At 32.5% G+C, this 22,122-nt stretch overlaps 1 protein-coding gene across 1 annotated transcript in view; it reads left to right on the forward strand.

The window, feature by feature from the left end:
• The first annotated feature begins 16,328 nt into the window (after nt 1-16,328).
• Nucleotides 16,329-22,122, forward strand: part of LOC148945225 (cGMP-dependent protein kinase, isozyme 2 forms cD5/T2-like) — a 134,611-nt gene continuing 128,817 nt past the window's right edge. The window contains exons 1-2 of the mRNA XM_089098980.1: nt 16,329-16,343; nt 17,089-17,166. Of these exons, the coding sequence (XP_088955106.1) occupies nt 16,329-16,343; nt 17,089-17,166 (93 nt within the window). The remainder of the gene's footprint in view (nt 16,344-17,088; nt 17,167-22,122) is intronic.

The following is a 22,122-nucleotide window of genomic DNA, read 5'->3' on the forward strand; positions in this document are numbered from 1 at the left end:
TCAAAGTCTAATATAAAGAACAAGGTATTTCGGAGGGGAGCAGCTCACTTCATATACGGGATAATTTCCATTCGTCTTAGTTTTTAACGATGCTCCTTATTTCTAGTTGAAAATGCTTATTTATTAATATAATTGGTATGAAAAGTCAAAGTCTAAAATAAAAAACAAGGTATTTCGGAGGGGGTAGCTCATTTCATATACGGGATAATTTGAATTCGTCTTAGTTTTTAACGATGCTCCTTATTTCTAGTTGAAAATGCTTATTTTTTAATTTAATTGGGATGAAAAGTCAAAGTCTAACATAAGGAACCAGGTATTTCGGAGGGAAGCAGCTCACTTCATATTCGGGATAATTTCCATTCGTCTTATTTTTTAACGATGCTCCTTATTTCTAGGTGAAAATACTTATTTTTTAATTTAATTGGGTTGAAAAGTCAAAGTCTAACATAAAGAACAAGTTATTTCGGAGGGGGCAGCTCACTTCATATGCGGGATAATTCGCATTCGTCTTAGTTTTTGACGATGTTACTTATTTCTAGTTGATAATACTTATTTTTTAATTTAATTGGGATGAAAAGTCAAAGTCTGACAAAGAACAAGGTATTTCATGGGGGGGGGGGGGGTGAGCTGCCCCCCCCCTCCGAAATACCTTGTTCTTTGTTAGACTGACTTTTCATCCCAATTAAATTAAAAAATAAGCATTTTCAACTAGAAATAAGGAGCATCGTTAAAAACCAAGACGAATGGAAATTATCCCGTATATGAAGTGAGCTGCCCCTCCGAAATACCTTGTTCTTTATGTTAGACTTTGAATTTTCATCCCAATTAAATTAAAAATAAGCATTTTCAACTAGAAATAAGAAGCATCGTTAAAAACTAAGACGAATGGAAATTATCCCGTATATGAAGTGAGCTACCCCTCCGAAATACCTTGTTCTTTATGTTAGACTTTGACTTTTCATCCCAATTAATTTAAAAAATAAGCATTTTCAACTAGAAATAATGAGTATCCTTAATAACTAAGACGAATGAAATTATTCCGTATATGAAGCGAGCTACTCTCTCCGAAATACCTTGTTCTTTATGATAGACTTTGACTTTTAATCCCAATTAAATTAAAAATAAGCATTTTCAACCAGAAATAAGGAGTATCGTTAAAAACTAAGACGAATGGAAATTATCCCGTATATGAAGTGAGCTACCCCCTCCGAAATACCTTGTTCTTTATGTTAGACTTTGATTTTTCATCCCAATTAAATTAAAAAATAAGCATTTTCAACTAGAAATAAGGAGCCTCGTTAAAAACTAAGACGAATGGAAATTATCCCCTATGTGAAGTGAGCTGCCCCCTCCGAAATACCTTGCTATTTATGTTAAAATTTGAATATTCATCCCAATTAAATAAAAAATAAGCATTTTCAACTAGAAAAAAGGAGCATCGTTAAAAACTAAGAAGAATGCAAATTATCCCGTATATGAAGTGAGCTGCCCCCTCCGAAATACCTTGCTCTTTATGTGAGACTTTGACTTTTCATCCCAATTCAATTAAAAAATAATAATTTTCAACTAAAAATAAGGAACATCGTTAAAAACTAGGACGAATGTAAACTATCCCGTATATGAAGTGAGCTGCCCCCCCCCCCCGAAATACCTTGTTCTTTATGTTAGACTTTGACTTTTCATCCCAATTAAATAAAAAAATAAGCATTTTCAACTAGAAAGAAGGAGCATCATTAAAAACTAAGACGAATGGAAATTATCCCGTATATGAAGTGAGCTGCTCCCCTCCGAAATACCTTGTTCTTTATGTTAGACTTTGACTTTTAATCCCAATTAAATTAGAAAATAAGAATTTTCAACTAGAAATAAGGAGAATCGTTAAAAACTAAGACGAATGCAAATTATCCCGTATATGAAGTGAGCTACCCCCTCCGAAATACCTTGTTCTTTATGTTATACTTTGACTTTTCATCCAAATTAAATTAAAAAATGAGCATTTTCAACTAGAAATAAGGAGCATCGTTAAAAAATAAGACGAATGGAAATTATCCCGTATATGAAGTGAGCTGCCCCCCTCCGAGATACATTTTTCTTTATGCTAGAATTTGACTTTTCATCCCATTTAAATTGAAAAATAAGCATTTTAAAATGGAAATAAGGGACATCGTTAAAAACTATGACGAATGTAAATTAGCCCGTATATTAAGGGAGATGCTCCCCTCCAAAATACCTTGTTCTTTATGCTAGACTTTGAATTTTCATCCAAATTGAATTGAAAAATAATCATTTTCAACTAGAAATAAGGAGCATCGTTAAAAACTTAGACGAATGCAAATTATCCCGTATATGAAGTGAGCTACCCCCCTCCGAAATACCTTGTTCTTTATGTTAGACTTTGACTTTTCATCCCAATTAAATTAAAAAATAAGCATTTTCAACTAGAAATAAGGAGCATCGTTAAAAACTAAGACGAATCGAAATTATCCCGTATATGAAGTGAACTACCCCCTCCGAAATACCTTGTTCTTTATGTTAGACTTTGACTTTTCATCTTAGTTCTATTTATAGTTGAATTTTAGTTTAGTTTTAGTTGAGAATTTAGAGTTTTAGTTTAGATTCTTAGCTTAGAGTTTTTGTTAGAGTTATAGTTTAGATTCAGTTAAGAGTTTTAGTTAAGAGTTTTAGCTTAGAGTCTTAGCTTAGAGTTTTAGTTAGAGGTATAGTTTCGTTTAGTTTTATTTCAGAGTTTTAGTTTAGAGCCTTATCTTAGAGTTTTAGTTGGAGTTATAGTTTAGTTTTAGTTAATAGTTTAGAGTTTTAGCTTAGAGTTTTTGTTAGAGTTCTAGTTTAGTTAAGAGTTTTAGTTTAGAGTCTTAGAGTTTTAGTTAAAGTTGTAGTTTAGTTAAGTTTTAGTTAAGAGTTTAAAGTTTTAGCCTAGAGTCTTAGCTTAGAGTCATAGCCTAGCGGTTTTGTTAGAGTTCTAGTTTAGTTTAGTTTTAGTTAAGAGTTTAGATTTTTACCTTAGAGTCTTAGCTTAGAGTTGAAGTTTAGTTTAGTTATAGTTAAGAATTTTTAGCTTAGAGTCTTAGCTTAGAGTTTTAGTTAAAGTTCTAGCTTAGTTTTAGTTAAGAGTTTAGAGTTTTAGCTTAGAGTCTTAGCTTAGAGTTTTAATTAGAGCTGAAGTTTAGTTTAGTTAAGAGTCTAGAGTTTTAGCTTAGAGTCTTAGCTTTGAGTTTTTGTTAGAGTTCTAGTTTAGATTAGTTTTAGTTTAGAGTTTTACCATAGAGTCTTAACTTAGAGTTTTAGTTAGAGTTGAAGCTTAGTTTAGTTATAGTTAAGGGTTTAGAGTTTTAGCTTAGAGTATGATCTTAGAGTGTTTGTTAGAGTTCTAGTTTAGTTTTAGTTAAGAGTTTAGAGTTTTACCTTTGAGTCTTAGATTAGAGTTTTAGTTAGAGTTCTAGTTTAGTTTAGTTTTATTTAAGAGTTTAGAGTTTTACCTTAGAGTTTTAGCCTAGAGTCTTAGCTTAGTTCCATTTATAGTTGAAGCTTAGTGTAGTTTTAGTTGAGAATTTAGAGTTTTAGTTTGGAGTCTTAGCTTAGAGTTTTTGTTAGAGTTATAGTTTAGTTTTTAGTTAAGAGTTTTAGCTTAAAATCTTAGCTTAGAGTTTTTTTTAGAGGTATAATTTAGTTTAGTTCAGTTTTAATTAAGAGTTTTAGTTTAGAGTCTTAGCTTAGAGTTTTAGTTGGAGTTATAGTTTAGTTTAGTTTTAGTTAAGAGTTTAGAGTTTTACCTTAGAGTCTTAGCTTAGAGTTTTTGTTAGAGTTCTAGTTTAGTTAAGAGTTTTAGTTAAGAATTTAGAGTTTTAGCTTAGAGTCATAGCTTAGAGTTTTAGTTAAAGTTGTAGTTTAGTTAAGTTTTAGTTAAGAGTTTTAGCCTAGTGTCTTAGCTTAGAGTTTTTGTTAGAGTTCTAGTTTAGAGTTTTTGTTGAAGTTCTAGTTTAGTTTAGTTTTAATTTTATCTTAGAGTTTTTGTTGAAGTTCTAGTTTAGTTTTAGTTAAGAGTTTAGAGTTTTACCTTAGAGTCTTAGCTTAGAGTTTTAGTTAGAGTTGAAGTTTAGTTTTAGTTAAGAGTTTTAGCTTAGAGTCTTAGCTTAGAGTATTTGTTAGAGTTGAAGTTTAGTTTAGTTTTAGTTAAGAGTTTAGAGTTTTAGCTTAGAGTCTTAGCTTAGAGTTTGTAGTTTAGTTATAGTTAAGAGTTTAGAGTTTTTAGTTTAGAGTCTTAGCTTAGAGTTTTTGTTGAAGTTCTAGTTTATTTTAGTTATACTTTATAGTTTTAGCTTAGAGTCTTAGCTTAGAGTTTTAGTTAGAGTTGAAGTTTAGTTTAGTAATAGTTAAGAGTTTTAGCTTAGAGTCATAGCTTAGAGTTTTTGTTAGAGTTCTTATTTAGTTTAGTTTTAGTAAAAATTTAGTTTAGTTATAGTTAAGAGTTTAGAGTTTTTAGCTTAGAGTCATAGCTTAGAGTTTTTGATAGAGTTGAAGTTTAGTTTTAGTTAAGAGTTTAGAGTTTTAGCTTGGAGTCTTAGCTTAGAGTTTTAGTTAGAGTTCTAGTTTAGTTTTAGTTAAGAGTTTAGAGTTTTACCTTAGACTCTTAGCTTAGAGTATTACTTAGAGTTCTAGTTTAGTTTTAGTTAAAAGTTGAGAGTTTTATCTTGGAGTCATAGCTTAGAGTTTTAGTTAGAGTTCTAGTTTAGTTTTAGTTAAGAGTTTAGAGTTTTACCTTAGAGTTTTAGTTAGAGTTCTAGTTTAGTTTAGTTATAGTTAAGAGTTTAGAGTTTTAGCTTAGAGTCTTAGCTTAAAGTTTTTGTTAGAGTTCTAGTTAGTTTAGTTTTAGTTAAAAGTTTACAGTTTTAGCACGGATTGACTGCTTAGAGTTATAGTCAGAGTTCTAGCTTAGTTTAGTTATAGTTTAGAGTTGAGATTATTAGCTTATAGTCTTGGCATAGAGGTTTAGTTAGATCTCTAGTTCAGTTTAGTTCTAGTTAAGAGTTTAGAGTTTTAGCTTAGTCATATCTTAGAGTTTTAGTTAGAGTTCTAGTTTAGTTTAGTTTTAGCTAAGAGTTTAGAGTGTTAGCTTAGACTCTTAGATTAGAGTTTTAGTTAGAGTTGAAGTTTAGTTTAGTAATAGTTAAGAGTTTAGAGTTTTACCTTAGAGTCTTAGCTTAGAACTTTAGTTAGAGTTCAAGTTTAGTTTCGTTTTTATAATGTGGAATTTTGTGGTTATGTTAGTTTAGTATTGTCATCAATATCTATTGTCCCCCTCCTCGACTCTCGGCAAAAACTCTAAACTAAAAATCTTTAAGTAAAACTAAACTACAACTCTATCTAAAACTCTAAGCTAAGACTCTAAGCTAAAACTCGAAGTTAAAACTCTTAACTAAAACTAAAATAAACTAGAACTCTAGCTAAAGCTTTAAGCTAAGACTCTAAGCTAAAACTCTTAATTAAAACTAAACTAAACTAGAACTCTAACTAAAACTCTAAGCTAAGACTCTAAGCTAAAACTCCAAACTCTTAACTATAACCAAACTAAAATTCAACTCTAACTAAAACTCTAAGCTAGGAATCTAGGCTAAAACTCTAAGTTAAAACTCTTAACTAAAACTAAACTAAACTTAACTAAAACTCTAGACTCTTAACTATTGCTAAACTAAACTTCTACTCTAAATAAAACTCTAATCTAAGACTCTAAGCAAAAACTCTAAACTCTTAGCTAAAACTAAACTACAACTCTAACTAAAACTCTAAGCTAAGACTCTAAGCTAAAACTCTAAACTCTTAACTAAAACTAAACTAGAACTCTAACAAAAACTCTAAGCTAAAACTCTAAACTCTTAACTATAACTAAACTAGAACTCTAACTAAAACTCTAAGCTTAGACTCTAAGCTAAAACTCTAAATTCTTAACTAAAACTAAACTAAACTAGAACTCTAACTAAAACTCTAAGCTAAGACTCCAAGCTAAAACTCTAAACTCTTAACTATAACTAAGCTAAACTTCAACTCTAACTAAAACTCTAGGCTAAAACTCTATGGTAAAACTCTTAACTTTAAATAAAACTAAACTTCAACTCTATCAAAAACTCTAAGCTAAACACTCTAAACTCTTAACTATAACTAAACTAAACTTTTAACTAAAATTAAACTAAACAAGAACTTTAACAAAAACTCTAAGCTAAGACTCTAAGCTAAAACTCTAAACTCTTAACTAAAACTAAACTAGAACTTCAACAAAAACTCTAAGCTAAAAACTCTAAACTCTTAACTAAAACTAAACCAGAACTCTAACAAAAACTCTAAGCTAAGACTATAAGCTAAAACTCTAAACTAAAACTAAAGTAAACTTTAACTCTAACTAAAATTCTAAGCTATGACTATAAGGTAAAACTCCAAACTCTTAACTATAACTAAACTAGAACTCTAACAAAAACTCTAATCTAAAAACACTTAACTAAAACAAAACTAAACTTCAACTCTAACTAAAACTCTAAGCTAAGACTCTAAGCTAGAAATCCAAGCTCTTAATTAAAACTAAACTAGAAGTTCATCAAAAACTCTAAACTAAGACTCTAAGCTAAAACTCTAGGCTAAAACTCTAAACTCTTAACTAAAACTTAACTAAACTACAACTTTAACTAAAATTCTAACTAAATCTCTAAGCTATGACTCTAAGCTAAAACTCTAAATTCTTAACTAAAACTCTTAACTAAACTGGAACTCTAACAAAAACTCTAAGCTAAGACTCTAAGCTAAAACTCTTAACTAAAACTAAACTAAACTATAACTCCACCTAAAACTCTATGTTAAGAATCTAAACTAAAACTCTGAATTAAAACTAAACTATACCTCTAACTAAAACTCTAAGCTAAACTCTTAACTAAAACTAAACTATAACTCTAACAAAAACTCTAAGCTAAGACTCTAAACTAAAACTCTAAATTATCAACTAAAACTAAACTTCAACTATAAATAGAACTAAGCTAAGACTCTAGGCTAAAACTCTAAGATAAAACTCTAAACTATTAGATAAAACTATACTAAACTAGAACTCTAACTAAATCTCTAAGCTAAGACTCTAAGGTAAAACTCTAAACATCTTAACTCTAACTAGAACTCTAACTAACACTCTAGGCTAAAACTCTAAACTCTTAACTAAAACTTAACTAAACTACAATTTAAACTAAAATTCTAAGCTAAAACTCTAAAGTCTTAACTAAAACTCTTAACTAAACTAGAACTCTAACAAAAACTCTAAAGTAAAACTCTAAACTCTTAACTAAAACTAAACTAAGCTATAACTCCACCTAAAACTCTAGGTTAAGACTCTAAACTAAAACTCTGAATTAAAACTAAACTATACCTCTAACTAAAACTCTAAGCTAAGACTCTAAGCTAAAACTAAACTATAACTCTAACAAAAACTCTAAGCTAAGACTCTAAACTCTTAAATAAAACTATACTAAACTAGAACTCTAACTAAAACTCTAAGCTAAGACTCTAAGGTAAAACTCTAAAATCTTAACTAAAAATAAACTAAATTAGAACTCTAGCTAAAACTCTAAGCTAAAACTCGAAATCCTTAACTAAACTAAACTTCAACTCTAACTAAAACTTTAACCTAAGACTCTAAGGTAAAACTTCAAACTAAACTAGAACTCTAACTAAAACTCTAAACTCTTAACTATAACTAAACTAAACTTCAACTCTAGCTAAAATTCTAAGCTAAGACTCAAGGCTAAAACTCTAAACTCTAAGCTAAGACTCTAGGCTAAAACTCTTAACTATAACTAAACTAAACTTCAACTCTAACTAAAACTCTAAGTTAAGACTCTAAGCTAAAACTCTAAACTCTTAACTATAACTAAACTAAACTTCAACTCTAACTAAAACTCTAAGCTAAAACTCTAAGCTAAAACTCTAAATCCTTAACTAAACTAAACTTCAACTCTAACTAAAACTTTAAGCTAAAACTCTAAGGTAAAACTCTAAACTAAACTAGAACTCTAACAAAAACTCTAAGCTAAAACTCTAAACTCTTAACTATAACTAAACTAAACTTCAACTCTAGCTAAAATTCTAAGCTAAGACTCTAAGCTAATACTCTAGGCTAAAACTCTTAACTCTTAACTATAACTAAACTAAACTTCAACTCTAAGCTAAGACTCTAAGCTAAAACTATAAAGTAAAACTAAACTAAAGCAACTCTAACTAAAACTCTAAGCTATGCCTCTAAGGTAAAACTCTAAACTCTTAACTAAAACTAAACTAGAATTCTAACTAAAAGTCTAAGCTAAGACTCTAAGCTAAAACTCTAAACCCTTAACTAAAACTAAAGTTCAACTCTAACTAAAACTCTAAACTAGAACTCTAACAAAAAACTCTAAGCTATGACTAAGCTAAAACTCTAAACTCTTAACTATAACTAAACTAAACTTCAACTCTAACTAAAACTCTAAGCTAAGACTCAAGGCTAAAACTCTAAGCTAAGACTCAAGGCTAAAACTCTAAGCTAAGACTCTAGGCTAAAACTCACAACTGTTAACTATAACTAAACTTCAACTCTAACTAAAACTCTAAGCTAAAACTCTAAACTCTTAACTATAACTAAACTTCAACTCTAACTAAAACTCTAACTTAAGACTCTAAGCTAAAACTCTAAAATCTTAACTAAAACTAAACTAAACTAGAACTAACAAAAACTCTTAACTATAACTAAACTAAAACTCTAAGCTAAGACTCTAGGCTAAAACTCTAAACTATAACTAAACTAGACATCAACTCTAACTAAAACTCTAACCTAAGACTCTAAGCTAAAAATATAAAGTAAAACTAAATTAAACCAAACCAAATCTAACTAAAACTCTAAGCTATGACTCTAAGCTAAAACTCTAAACTCTTAACTATAACTAAACTAAACTAGAGCTCTAACTAAACTCTAAGCTAAGACTCTAAGGTAAAACTCTAAACTCTTAACTAAAACTAAACTAGAACTCTAACAAAAACTCTAAGCTAAGACTCTAAGCTAAAAATCTCTAAACTCTTAACTATAACTAAACTAAACTTTTAACTAAAACTCTAACTAAAGCTCTAATCTATGACTCTAAGCTAAAACTCTTAACTAAAACTTAACTAAACTAGAACTCTAACTAAAACTCTAAACTAAGACTCTAAGCTAAAACTAAACTCTTAACTATAACTAAACTAAACTTCAACTCTAAGCTAAGACTCTAGGCTAAAACTCTAAACTCTTAACTAAAACTTAACTAAACTAGAACTTTAACTAAAACTCTAAGCAAAGACTCTAAGCTAAAACTCTAAATTCTTAACTGTAACTAAACTAAACTTCAACTCTTAATTATAATTAAACTAGAACTCTAGCAAAAACTCTAAGCTAAAACTCTAAACTCTTAAGTAAAACTTAACTAAACTACAACTTTAACTAAAGCTCTAAGCTAAAACTCTTAACTATAACTAAACTAAACTTCAACTCTTAACTATAACTAAACTAGAACTTTAACAAAACTCTATGCTAAGACTATAAGCTAAAACTCTTAACTATTACTAAACTAAACCTCAACTCTAACTAAAACTCAAAGCTAACACTCTAAGCTAAAACTCTAAACAAAAACTTAACTAAACTACAACTTTAAATAAAACTCTAAGCTATGAATCTAAGCTAAAACTCTAAATTCTTAACTATAACTAAACTTCAACTCTAACTAAAACTCTAAGCTAAGACTCTAGGCTAAAACTCTTAACTAAACTACAACTTTAACTAAAACTCTAAGACTCTAAACTAAAACTCTTAGCTAAACTAGAACTCTAACAAAAACTCTAAGCTAAAACTCTAAACTCTTAACTAAAACTAAACTATAACTCCAACTAAAACTCTAAGCTAAGACTCTAAACTAAAACTCTGAAATAAAACTAAACTAAACTATGCCTCTAACTAAAACTCTAAGCTAAGAATCGTAAGCTAAGACTCTAAACTAAAACTCTAAACTCTTAACTAAAACTAAACTAAACTTCAACTATAAATAGAACTAAGCTAAGACTCTAGACTAAAACTCTAAGCTCTAACTAAAATTCTAAGCTAAGAGTCTAAACTCTAGACAAAAACTCTTAACTAAAATTAACCTAAACTATAACTCTAAACTAAAACTACTATAACTCTAACTAAGACTGTAAGCTAATACCAAACTGAAGGTTTACCAAAAGGTAAACCTTGACGAGATGTAAAAAAAAAATTTGAAAAAATACTATGTAAAAAAACAAAAAAAAACGGGGGGCTTTTGGGGCCCGGGGGGCCTTTGGGGTTGGTGGGGACCTCACAACACTGTTCAAATGGAACTTGTGTATTATAACGACCACAGAGTTTCACCCAAATCATCTTCTAAAATGTCTCAAACTGTTTCGCCTAAATCATCTTCTAAAATGTCTCAAGCTGTTTCGGCCAAATAATCCCCTAAAATATCTCAAACGGTTTCGCCCAAATAATCCCCTAAAAGTAATTTCTGCGTGTTCCTTTGTTTTGGCATCCCTGCTCTGTCACATTTGAAATTCCTAGGAAACCATTTCCCGCGTAAAATATATTCATCTCATAGGTGTTCTTGGTTACACTATTATGGCTTCGATAGAATTCCCGAATTTATCTCTGTCACTAAAGACCTGATATCTCTCAGACCTAAAGATCAAAGAAGCCATAATTTTTCTTAATTCCCCTTTCGTGAATCAATAATTCCCCGCCGATTATGAAATACAATTTCTCAGAAATTCTCGTCCCCTCAATTTGGGTCTCTCAGACCTAAAGATCAAAGAAGCCATAATTTTTCTTAATTCCCCTTTCGTGAATCAATAATTCCCCGCCGATTATGTAAATCAATTTCTCAGAAATCCAGTTCCCCTCGAGTCGATCAATACATTGTCCCCGTAATGCGCATGTGCAAACTTCGCCCCGGAGTACACATAGAAACAACAAATACCTCGACCTTGGAAAAGGGGGCATTGACCCCATTAGACTCGATCAATTAACCTTTAATACATTATGTTAGCTCGGCGTTAGACTCAATTATAGATGGCAGCACGGTGTTCTCGTAGTATCTATTGAGGCCTCCCTACTGAAGAACTGTCTTATTCTTTTGAAGCGGTCGCGTGCCATAGCTTTAGCCACTGTAGGATAACGTTTAGCCGTTTTCCAGTACATAGACATGTGGTTAAGTTTCACGATTCCCGTAAGCAAATGGATTCCAAGGAATTGTTCCATTTATTTGATAGTACATTTCAGCTCCAAGCCTTTCTCCTGCAGAGCATACCAATTCGTCTCTTCTACAAGGATGCTTATAATTTCAGAGTAGAAGAACTTATGGAAGAATGTGATTGGAGTAACCAGAGACGAGTCGGGACTTGGCATTTGCCCTTTCCAGTCCATGTCATTCTCTGGCACAGGGGTTTTCTTCCAGATTTGTCTCTTTTCAGCCGAAGATTTAGGAACCACGGCTGCTTCGGCTTCATCGCGGAGGGATTTTGTAGACTTTAGGTGAGATTTTGCTCTTCGACTGAGTGGTAGATCGTATTCATCGTTACTGTCATCCCAACTACTATCTTGCTCGTCTTCAGCTGATTCGCAAAAGATAGGGTCATTGTCGTTTTCAGAATCCTTGAAATTCAGGTCAGAGAGATCGCCGTCTGGCTCTAAGGCATAGGAAACAGCAGTGCTTAGTTCACTCTTCTTAGTCGTCCTTCATGTCGCCTCCTCAGTGCTTCCTGCAGACTATCTTCACTCCTTGCTATTGCCTCAGCGACTAATGAAGAGGCTGAGGGCTCCATAATCTCAATGGCTTTTCGGCTGTCGATAGTAGAGATTAAACTTGCGAACTGGGTGGATGATGCATGGGTTATATGTGGATGACCTTACGGTTTTAAACAAATTCATTCATTTAAACTGATCTTTATATCTGCAAATTAGCTGTTTATAGGTCAACCAGGATCAATTATTATAAATTAGCTGTTTATAGGTCAAACAGGATCAATGATTATAAATTAGCTGTTTATAGCTCACCCAGGATCAAAATTGGGTACGGTATTTCATAATTTTCCGGATTTCCTTTTTGCCGCTCCCGACAAAGATGCCGCTGCTAAAAACAATTGCACCCTTCCATTCCATAAGACATTATAGGATTATAATTCAACGGAATCAAAACCAAAATACTTGGCCGGCACGAAAACTTAAGCCTCCAAAAATAAGTAGAAAGTAAGTAGATTTAATATTTGAAAGTAGAATAGTCCCAAAATAAGTATTTTACTACCAAAATAAGTATTCTACTACCAAAATAAGTAGAAGTGGAAACGCTGGCTACATTACTGAAATATATTCATGTTGAATAAGAAAGCTAATAGAAAGTGGAAACACTTCTAAGATTTTCTATACAACGTGTGTAAACTATACTGAACTTTTTGGCGGGTTGGTATTGTACTCCTTCCCATAGGGGGGTTGGGCCTTATAAGATACATACTTAATAACCGTCGTTACTTGTTGATGAATAAAAGTTTTGAATAAAAATAATACAGATGGAACTGTCAGACACTAACGAACACCACAATATTTTTTTGCTTCGCCAAGCAACATAAAATTCAATATTACCTAAGCCAGATTCTTTTCATTCCACAAAATCCGAAAAATTTCACCATGTCAAATTGAGTACTTTGCGAAGGTTGTTAGATGACTCATAAAGTGGCAAATAAACCATCCGACAGCTCTCGTTTTCTTGTTTCTGGCTATGCAGATAATTTCTCGTTTCAACCAATCAGAAAGGACCTATAGTCGAAAATCTTGGTGTGCCTTATAAGAGCCACCAGCCACAAAAGGGTTAAAGAGCTTTAAGAATTTCCTTTTTTGAAAGGTCTCCCAAAAAACTCAATTTGTGTGATGCTCGAATTTTTACTTTGGAAGACCAATCTTATTCTAGTCCCTATCTAAGCATAATATTGCGTACACCATTTTTTGGTACTTTTAAAAAAGCTTCTTATTGTGTTATAATTAGACGACCCAGTGTTTCAGGAGTCGTTATTAAAGAATTGGGACAACATTTAAACTTTAGCGGGAAGAGCAAGGTGTTTTTCCTGGCAAAAAAAATCTTTTTATATAATTCTTTTTTTTCTGCAAAACGTATCTTACGAGATCTATCTATTTTCAAAAACCTTTTTTCAAAATATACCTGTGACCCTGTAAGACCAAGGTATTATCTAAGAATAAATAATATAAAAACAAATGATTTCACTGTGCTTAAATTTGAAGTGCTACAGTACTTTATAAATATAATCAAATCCATTTATTTGCTTGTTATTGTTTTTGCTCTTTTGGTTGCATTAATAGTTCTACTGAGAATCTTAATGAAAATAACACCATCGAATCCATTCAACCTCTGGTACGCGTGCCCCTTGGGGGTACGGAAAAGTTTTTAGGGGGCACGCGGCCGGCCATCAACAAAATAAAACAACCCTTTAATTCCAGGACTTGCAATTTGATTTATATTTTTGCTGCAGTTTACTTACTACCGGTAAATGAGAAGGGATACCTAAAATGTTTTCTGGGTAAAAAAGGGTTCAGTGTCTAAATAAGTTTGAGAACCACTGGTTTACGCATAGTATTTGTTATTGGAAAATATGCATACATTTTTGGGTGGGGGGGGGTGAATTTTCTGATGGGGGGTTTTCCATGGGGAATTTCCTATGGGGAGTGAAGTTTCCAAGGGATGAACTTGTCAGGGGAAGTTGTACACTGGGGAAATTTGCAAGAATTCTTATACAGAATTATTTTTATATATCTTGCTTTCTCTTTTCTGTCTCAATTTTACGCGTGGAGTTATTAAGGGAAATTTTCTTAGGTAAATTTCACCGGGATTGAATAGTCTAGACGATATTTCCATAGGGAGGGTCTTTCTTCGTGGAGGTGGGGCTGGATTTCCTGGCATTATTTAAAAAACGATCAGAAACTAAATAAAAAAACAAATTTTTTCTATTGAAAGTAAGGAGCAACATTAAAATTTAAAATGAACAGAAATTATTACGTATTAGAAGGAGGTTGCCTCCTCCTCAACATTTCACTCTTTACGCTAAAGTTGGATTTTTTTTTTCCAATTCTTTAAAAGTAACTCCTGAGACACAAGGGTCGTTTAATTAGAACAATAGGAAGCTTTTTAAAAAGTACTAAAAAATTTAGCGTAAAGAGCGAGGTTTTAGGGAGGAGGCAACCCCCTTCATACACGTAATAATTTCTCTTCGTTTTAAGTTTTAATGTTGCTCCTTACTTTCAATTGAGAAAACTTGTTTTTTTAATTTAATATAATAATAAATCAATTCTAAAAACACTTTTAAGGTGCTTTAAGGAGTAGGAATGCACTGAAGGGTTTGTGGCTGATAGACGTATATGATATTAAATTGGGATATTTCTGTTATCCTTGAGTCCGAAAGAAGAAAATTTGACTCCGATATATAAATTATCAATGGAAAACCATAATGCATGACTGAGTGATGTCCGCCAAATACTATGACATTCCTTAGCATTTGATTCCATGTTAGGCTAAATGCTTTAATAAAACGTTTTGATGCATAAGTATAAGTAGGTAACTAAATTTGCCATTAATCACACTCTTTAAATGTCGCCATAAATGACATCACAAATAAATAAATAAAATTTTTTTAGGGCATGGCCCTCCAAACTAACTACATGATTCACCACAAGTTTTGAAAATCATGTTTATTAGGTGGCGCGTGCCAAGCGTAGCAAGAGTATTCCAAGCGTTGCGGAGACTATGCCACACGTTGAGAAACTGTACCATACATGCCAGAACCGTGCGGCACACCCGCCGTACCAGGTTGCGGAAAGTAGGTGATCTCTCGGATTCACCACATCAAAGTTTGATGGTTAGGGTTTAACTCTAAGGTTCTCTTATGAAGGGATAGTAGTGTTGAGTGGATCTAGTTCTGATGTTCAGATACCATCTTCTATAATTTAGAATTATGTAAATTATCTAGACTACATTCTGTTGACTTGAAGTGATGTGTACCAGTAGCGGTTCTGGCCTTTCTTGCACCTGGGGTGAAATCTTGATTACCCCCCCCCCACCCCCCTTTTCTCCTAAAAATTGTTAGGCCAAATTTTAACAATAAATTTATTTATTAAAAAAAAATTTCCATTTATTCAAATCTGACTTCTTACTTTAGCCTTTGCAAAACTATCTCATTAGAAATGGTAATGAAGATATGGAAAAAATGAAAAATACGGATTCAACTTGTTTATACTCACTGCAAACTGCGCCCTCTACTTTATTTTAGTGAAAATAAAGTTGTATTTTTCTTGAAAAAAAAATTACAAGATTATTGTAACCGTTAAATTATTTCTTTGAAATTTTGCACCCCTTAAATTCCTGCCCCCGTGACAAATGTACCCTTGCCCCCCTTAAACCCTCCTCAGGTGCGTATCTATGAGCTGTAAAAAAAAAGAAAGAAAAGCCGTGCAGTGTGACTACTTATAATCAGACTGGTCGGTCACTTAACAGAGTAATTGCTTTTGGCTCTATCCTCTGATTAGGTTTGGTCCAGAAGTACTTACTAGTAATGCTATAGAAAGGGGGCTTTTCTCTAACTTGAAGATTTGTTGTGCTAGGTGAGTAAAACTTTCAGGAACTGATTTACAGTTCAAATTAGGACCTGAGAAGGTGTTTCTGTTGCCTAGCAATGTAAAATTATATTGCCCTTCGCCATTTCTATACGGGGTTATTGCTGCTTGTTCTAAGTTTTAATGTTGTTCTTTGTTATTTGTTGTCCTGTCGCTTGGAGATTTTTAATCCGCTTCGAAAATGACTTCAAACATCGCTCGGGACATCGCTTTCAGGATTTTTTTATAGAAATTAGTTTTACAGCACAGGTTCCCAATGTTTTCAAACAAATTTAAGAGCGACAATAAAGCCTAAGATGAGCAGAGATGAAGTCACATAATAAGTCAATCTTAAAACGATAACAGAAAGTAAAATGATTAATCTTGTCAAACTTGAATTAAACCGAAATTACTATGAATAGATGAAACCTAAAACGAACATAAATTAAGACGAATAATCAATCCAAACTTAAAACGAACAAAAATTACCTCAAATTAGCGTAGGGCTAATTCAAAGCCCGATAAGAATTGCATCATTTGTACTCTATCTCCTAGACTTCCCATCGAAATTTAGTGATAATTATTTTGTTGGAAATAGTCTAAAAATTCGATAAATATGCCTCCAGAGACGGTATGACCCCATAGTACCCTGGGGCAACGCCCCGGAAATAGTGTAAATTGCTAATTGGTTGCGCATAGTTTTTATACAGAAAAAGAGGGTTTGGCTCACAACGTTGAAAGCTCAGAGGGTCAGAAGTATCGGAGTTTGATGCTAAAAAACTTAGAAATAGCTTAGTTCGATATTAAGTATGAAGTACTCAAATCTCGATATTCAATTACAATCTTTTTTTATAACTTGACAAAGAATTCAGAATTGACTGCATAAAGGCTCATAATAAGTCCTCGTTCTTGACACTTTTAATTTTAATTACACTGTTTTCCCTGAGTTAACCAAACTGGTCCAAGTTTTAATGTAAATGCCCTATTGTTAGTCTAGGCTGTCGACTGGTGATATTTGCGAAATTGCCACAATGGGTTCGCTTTGTATCTTGGCTAGACCGACAATAATCGCTATAACTTCCATGCAACAGTAAATTGATACTGCGCTGCTGTATAATAATATATTTTTCCCTCTTCTTGTTCTTCTTTATTCGTGTGGAGTGTTTAAAATGCTTTGATTTTAGACGACCTTCAGTTTGTAATGACGAAGTTTTCTTTTTCCTTTTGCTAAAGATATAATTCGAGTTGAGTAAGAATATGTCTAGAAAAATATTTCACCCCTGAGTAAGATTGTAACAGCAATACAAATTGCTCCCAGTCCCTGGGGTTTTCTCATTTATCTCCATTATTATTTATTCTTCTTTATTGTTTTTTAGACGTACTACAACCAAGGTGATTATGTCATTCGCCAAGGAGCTAGAGGAGACACTTTTTTCATTATCAGCAAAGGACAAGTAAGACAATTATGTATATATATATATGTATATATTATTCTTTTAATGTTTAGCCGGTGGTTTTAGCAATTTTTTCTCGTGGCGACACATTGGTTGAGAACAGACAGATCATTTCGGTAGATTAATAATAATCTACCATGATTAATACAACTGACTTTACCTCTTAACTTCCTCCTCCACTGGATAGGTCGGATTGCTCCTAGACTCTCCGAAGTCTATTCATTTTTTCACCCAAAAAATGTATGCATACTTCCCAATAGCAAATACTATACGTAAGCAATGGGCAAACTTTGTCACTTAAAGACCTTTCCTCGGGAGCTTTGGGGGATCATGATACGTCCAAAAGCATAGTTATTCGGTCTTTCGACTATGCTGAACAAAATGGCTATCTAAAAATTTTAATCAGACGATTTGAGAAAAAGGAAGCGTGAGAGGGGGCCTAGTTGACCTCCGATTTTTTGGTCACCTAAAAAGCGCACTAGAACTTTTAATTTTCGTTCAAATGAGGCCTTTACTGATATTCTTGGACCACTGGATCGATAATATCATCCCTGAAAAAAAAAATCACATTTTTGCAAATAGGAGCTTGAAACCTCGACAGTAGGGTTCTCTGATACGCTGAATCTGATGGTGTGATTTTCATTCAGATATGATTCTATGACTTTTAAGGAGTGTTTCCCGTATTTTCGAAAATCAGGATAATTTTCTCAGGCTCGTAACCTTTGATGGGTAAGAAAAACTTAATGAAACTTAAATGTTTGAAATTGGCATGAAAAGTCGATTCTTGTGATTTATTTATTGGTATTAGGCCAAAGTTCTGTTTTTTAGAATTTCGTTTACTATTGCCGGGTCGCTCCTTACTTACAGTTCGTTACCACGAACTGTTTGATTACATTAAAATATTGGGCAATAAGTTGCCCTTGCTTCTTTTCTTTTTATAAAGCAGGGGAGCCATATTCCGCTTAGAAATTGTCCAGAAAATACCTACAAGTGTAAAAACAAAATCTATGTATATAACAAAGAAAAGAACTAAATCCCAAGTAACGATGGAGATCCTTATATTTTTTCTTACCATTGTCGTCTCAGAAGGGCAACCATTCTCCTAAATAGAAGACGGATAAAAAATGTTTAGTTGTTAAGCAAAAAACTCTCTAACGGCTTTAGTACAAAAAATTTCGCTTGACGAAATATTTATTTTTCATGTGAGTTATATTCTACTTCTAGCTGAATGATTTATCAAAATACCAAGTGCCTTTTCTCTGTTGATGCCGTATCCCCCCACCCGTCCCTAAGATGTCTTCAAATTCCTGTTTACTTGTCTGAGTGGGCTTGGTAAATGGGGCAACTAAATTTTTTTACTTTTACTTTGCAATCTTTTTTCGTCTAGATGATGACTTCAGCTGGATCACTCTTATCCTAATGTCTTTGTATCACAAAATGTTTTTATGGCTCTAACTGAGACTTGTTCTTCTCCAACATTCTCCTTTTCTGATAGATGTCACCATTATCAACTTTTTAGCAACATTATCTTGAAGATAGATTAATTTTAAAAAAATCCAGTGGTTAACCTAAATAAGATTGCGTCCCCCTTCTCTGCTGTTCGAAACAACTGTATCCTTTTACCTTTGTAACAATAACATTCAAAGTGTCCACGTCTTCATTGCGGCCATAGACCTGTAGATTTGAGGGTGGTGGGTATGTGTCTCGGCCTCCTGGCTCTGTGTAATGCATTCAATATTGGTGTACTGAGTGTAACTAATTACTTTTGCATTTTCTAAAAGGTTTGATATACTTCAATGAATGGAAGTTATTAGTGTGGAACACGTATGCGGCGTGTTTGCACATATTTATCATATGCCATATTTGGACTGTTGTCCTTACTTCATTAATATATTTAAAAGGTTTCTATTAATGTTTAGTGCAAATTCGCTTTGTCATTATGAGATTTTGTCTCGATTCAGTGACAAGTCATAGTGATAAATCGACGATGCAATTGTTTTTTATTGAAAGGAAAGGCTTACAATTATATAAAAGTTATGATGTGTGATGTGATACGGTTTAATTGAATGCGTTTTTCTTCTTTCTTTCTTCTTTTTTTAAGATGAGTTGCTTTTTATTGTTGTAGGTAGTATACCTGTAGATATGTGAAAATTGAACAGAATATTTAGAGGTTACCATTCGTATAAGTCTGCTATATTTTGAAATTTTTTGGGGAGGAGGGGGGAGCATTTGAGATACGTCTGTTTTTTAAAAAGACACTTTAGTACTTATCTGTTACAGTAACAACACTCAAGTTCTTGGTTGAACACACAGTAGACAGAATATAACAGTAAGCTTATCGCAGATCATTTCTGGTCATCGTGAACAAAAAGCTCCTCCCACTTCTTTCTGCCTTAGCTTGTTTAGCCTGTTTCTGCATTAGCAGAAAGCTTATCGCAGATCATTTCTGGTCATCGTGAACAAAAAGCTCCTCCCACTTCTTTCTGCCTTAGCTTGTTTAGCCTGTTTCTGCATAAAAACCCCGGTCCGGGTTTTTATAATGGGTGAGATAGAGAATGATCATACTGGATAATATATGAAATGTGGTTGAACAGAACCGATTTCTTTCTGTAGTTTGTTTCAGCTTAGCGTGAGAGAGTGTATATGCATTACATTGTAGGTATGTTTTAATTAAATATTTTAGTTGGTATTTTGGTTAGGTTAGGAACCCTTTATATAATGCGTTCTAGGGGGCAAAATTTCCATAATTCTCTGTTGTAGTTTCCATAATTTTGTTACTAAACTATATTATTTTCATTTCACTTAGGTATAACCTAACTTATCTTCTTGAGTGTTGTTGCTATAAGAGATAAGTTCAGACTCTTCTAATAATATTGGAGACCTAATTAAATAAATTTATGAAATCAACTACGATAGAAACCCCGTGTAAAACTTACTGTGGATATATCTGTATGATCTTCTCTGAAGACGCTATTCAGTCATATTTACTTTCAAAATGAAATATAAAAAATTATAATCCGTTGTAACTTTATCTGCAATTGATTAAATCTGCAGCTATATGGCCTCTCCATTACCCAAAGTCGGAATATTTTATTTGAAAGAGTTTTTGTTAATTTTTAGGGTTTTTCAGATAATGATTTGTCAAGACATAAGGCATTTCAGTTAATTTATATAAAACAACTGTAATTATATTACAAAATCTAACTTTCCACCATTGAAAAAAGGCTATTGGTATTTTAAAATTGGTCTTTCGTGCAAGTACTATGGTTCTGTTTGTGTCTTTGAAAAGTAAAGAGTATAATCTCACCAAAGAAAAAAAAGAGTGATTGTGATTTAATTTTATTGGTTTAAATTTATGACACATTTTTGTAAATCAATCACAATTTTCTTTATTTTTGGGGAGACAATGAACCCTTCCTTTTATAATTGGAATGAAAACCTTTTAAAACCTCCTGCGGGAAACTTTCAGCCAATAAATACAACAAAAAGTTAACTTCAACATGATTGGTTTTCCTAAGGGAAATTCCAAGCCAGTAGAAAGAAAAAACATTTTAGTCGCAGCATTTGTTACAAGCAGTTTCTGCTTTTCTGTCAGATTTACCTACCTTTCCCCCGTAGCTTTTCAAAATTTTGAAGAATGCGCGTGTAATTAAAAATGATTACCTCTAATTTTGTAAAACCTCTTCATAAGGTGTTGCCAATACTGCTTTTTAAGAAAAAATTCTGATCGCTTTTGGTTTTAATGTATGTCTTTATTTTTCTGTTAAAAAGTTTTCATTAGAAGCTTTTTTATTGTTTTTCTTTTTTTAATTGAAATTGTTTTGTCATGTGGTGCTTGTAGGCAAATTTTTAAATTTGTCGAACTTTTCTGTTTAAGAGCTAAAATTTTGGATTGCAATTTCAATTTCAAAAAAGTTTGAAGGCTCATTCAAAATGTTTGATCAGCCTTTAAGCTTTCCTGCTTGAGAATTAAATGTCAGATTGCGTTGCAATTTAAATTGTTGACAAAATTCGAATTAGCCAAGATTTTCGATGAGTCGTAGTTTAGATTCTAAATAATATTTTTACTAAAATTTCAAGGCGAGTTCGAAGGGGAGTTTTCACATTTAAATATAACCAGTGTGTTTAACTGTCAGTGTGTTTAAAAACAAATGCATGTCAAAGTAATTTATAAGAAAAAGATATACCTTGTTGTCTTTAAAAAAGTATTTATAAAATTAAGTATTAGACAAAAATAATTACTCGGCATTTAATATGCAGCCTAATAATTATACAGCCTTTATCGTGCTTAATGTAGCATAATGCATTTAGCTGTTCTAGTCAGAGTTGAGGAAATGTGTTATAATATTAAAATAATACTAGTTAATTGGAGAAAAAAGCAAGAAAAAAAAAACAACTGAAGCAAAAAAGGCCTCGGCCGAGTCCTTTGATTTTGAATTAAAATCAAGTAGTTGCAGGCATCGAAACATAGCTAATCATAGGCAGCGCAATAGCGCTGCCTAAGTAAAGAACGATGTGGGCACAATGTATTATTTTTTTTTGTTTCTTTTAGATCAGGGCAGTTCGTATCAAAGTTGTTGCCGTAGAAACTTCAAAAAGGGCCCATTCGATTGGAAATGGGAAGGCCTTGTGCCCTTTTTAATAGCCGAAAGTGATTGGAAGGCAACTAACACCGCTTCCACGCACATTATTTCGCCAAACAGATTCAATCAAAGTTTTTAAATAGCCATTTTATTCAATGTAGTTGAAAGATCTGGAAATTGTGTCTTTGAGGAGGACACTCTCCCCAGAGCCCTTAGGGCAAAGATTGTAAGTTATGCCGTGGAGGCATATAACATTTTTATAGAAAGTTTTGTCGTAGAAACTTCAAAAAGGGCTCATTCGATTGGAAATTGAAAGGGCCAGTGGCCTTTTTAATAGTCGAAAGTGATTGGAGGGCAACTAACCCCCCTCTCA

The sequence above is a fragment of the Artemia sp. Qi Xiang Cuo genome, chromosome 13 (genome assembly GCF_049724085.1).
Source record: "Artemia sp. Qi Xiang Cuo chromosome 13, ASM4972408v1, whole genome shotgun sequence".
Lineage (NCBI taxonomy): Eukaryota > Metazoa > Arthropoda > Branchiopoda > Anostraca > Artemiidae > Artemia > Artemia sp. Qi Xiang Cuo.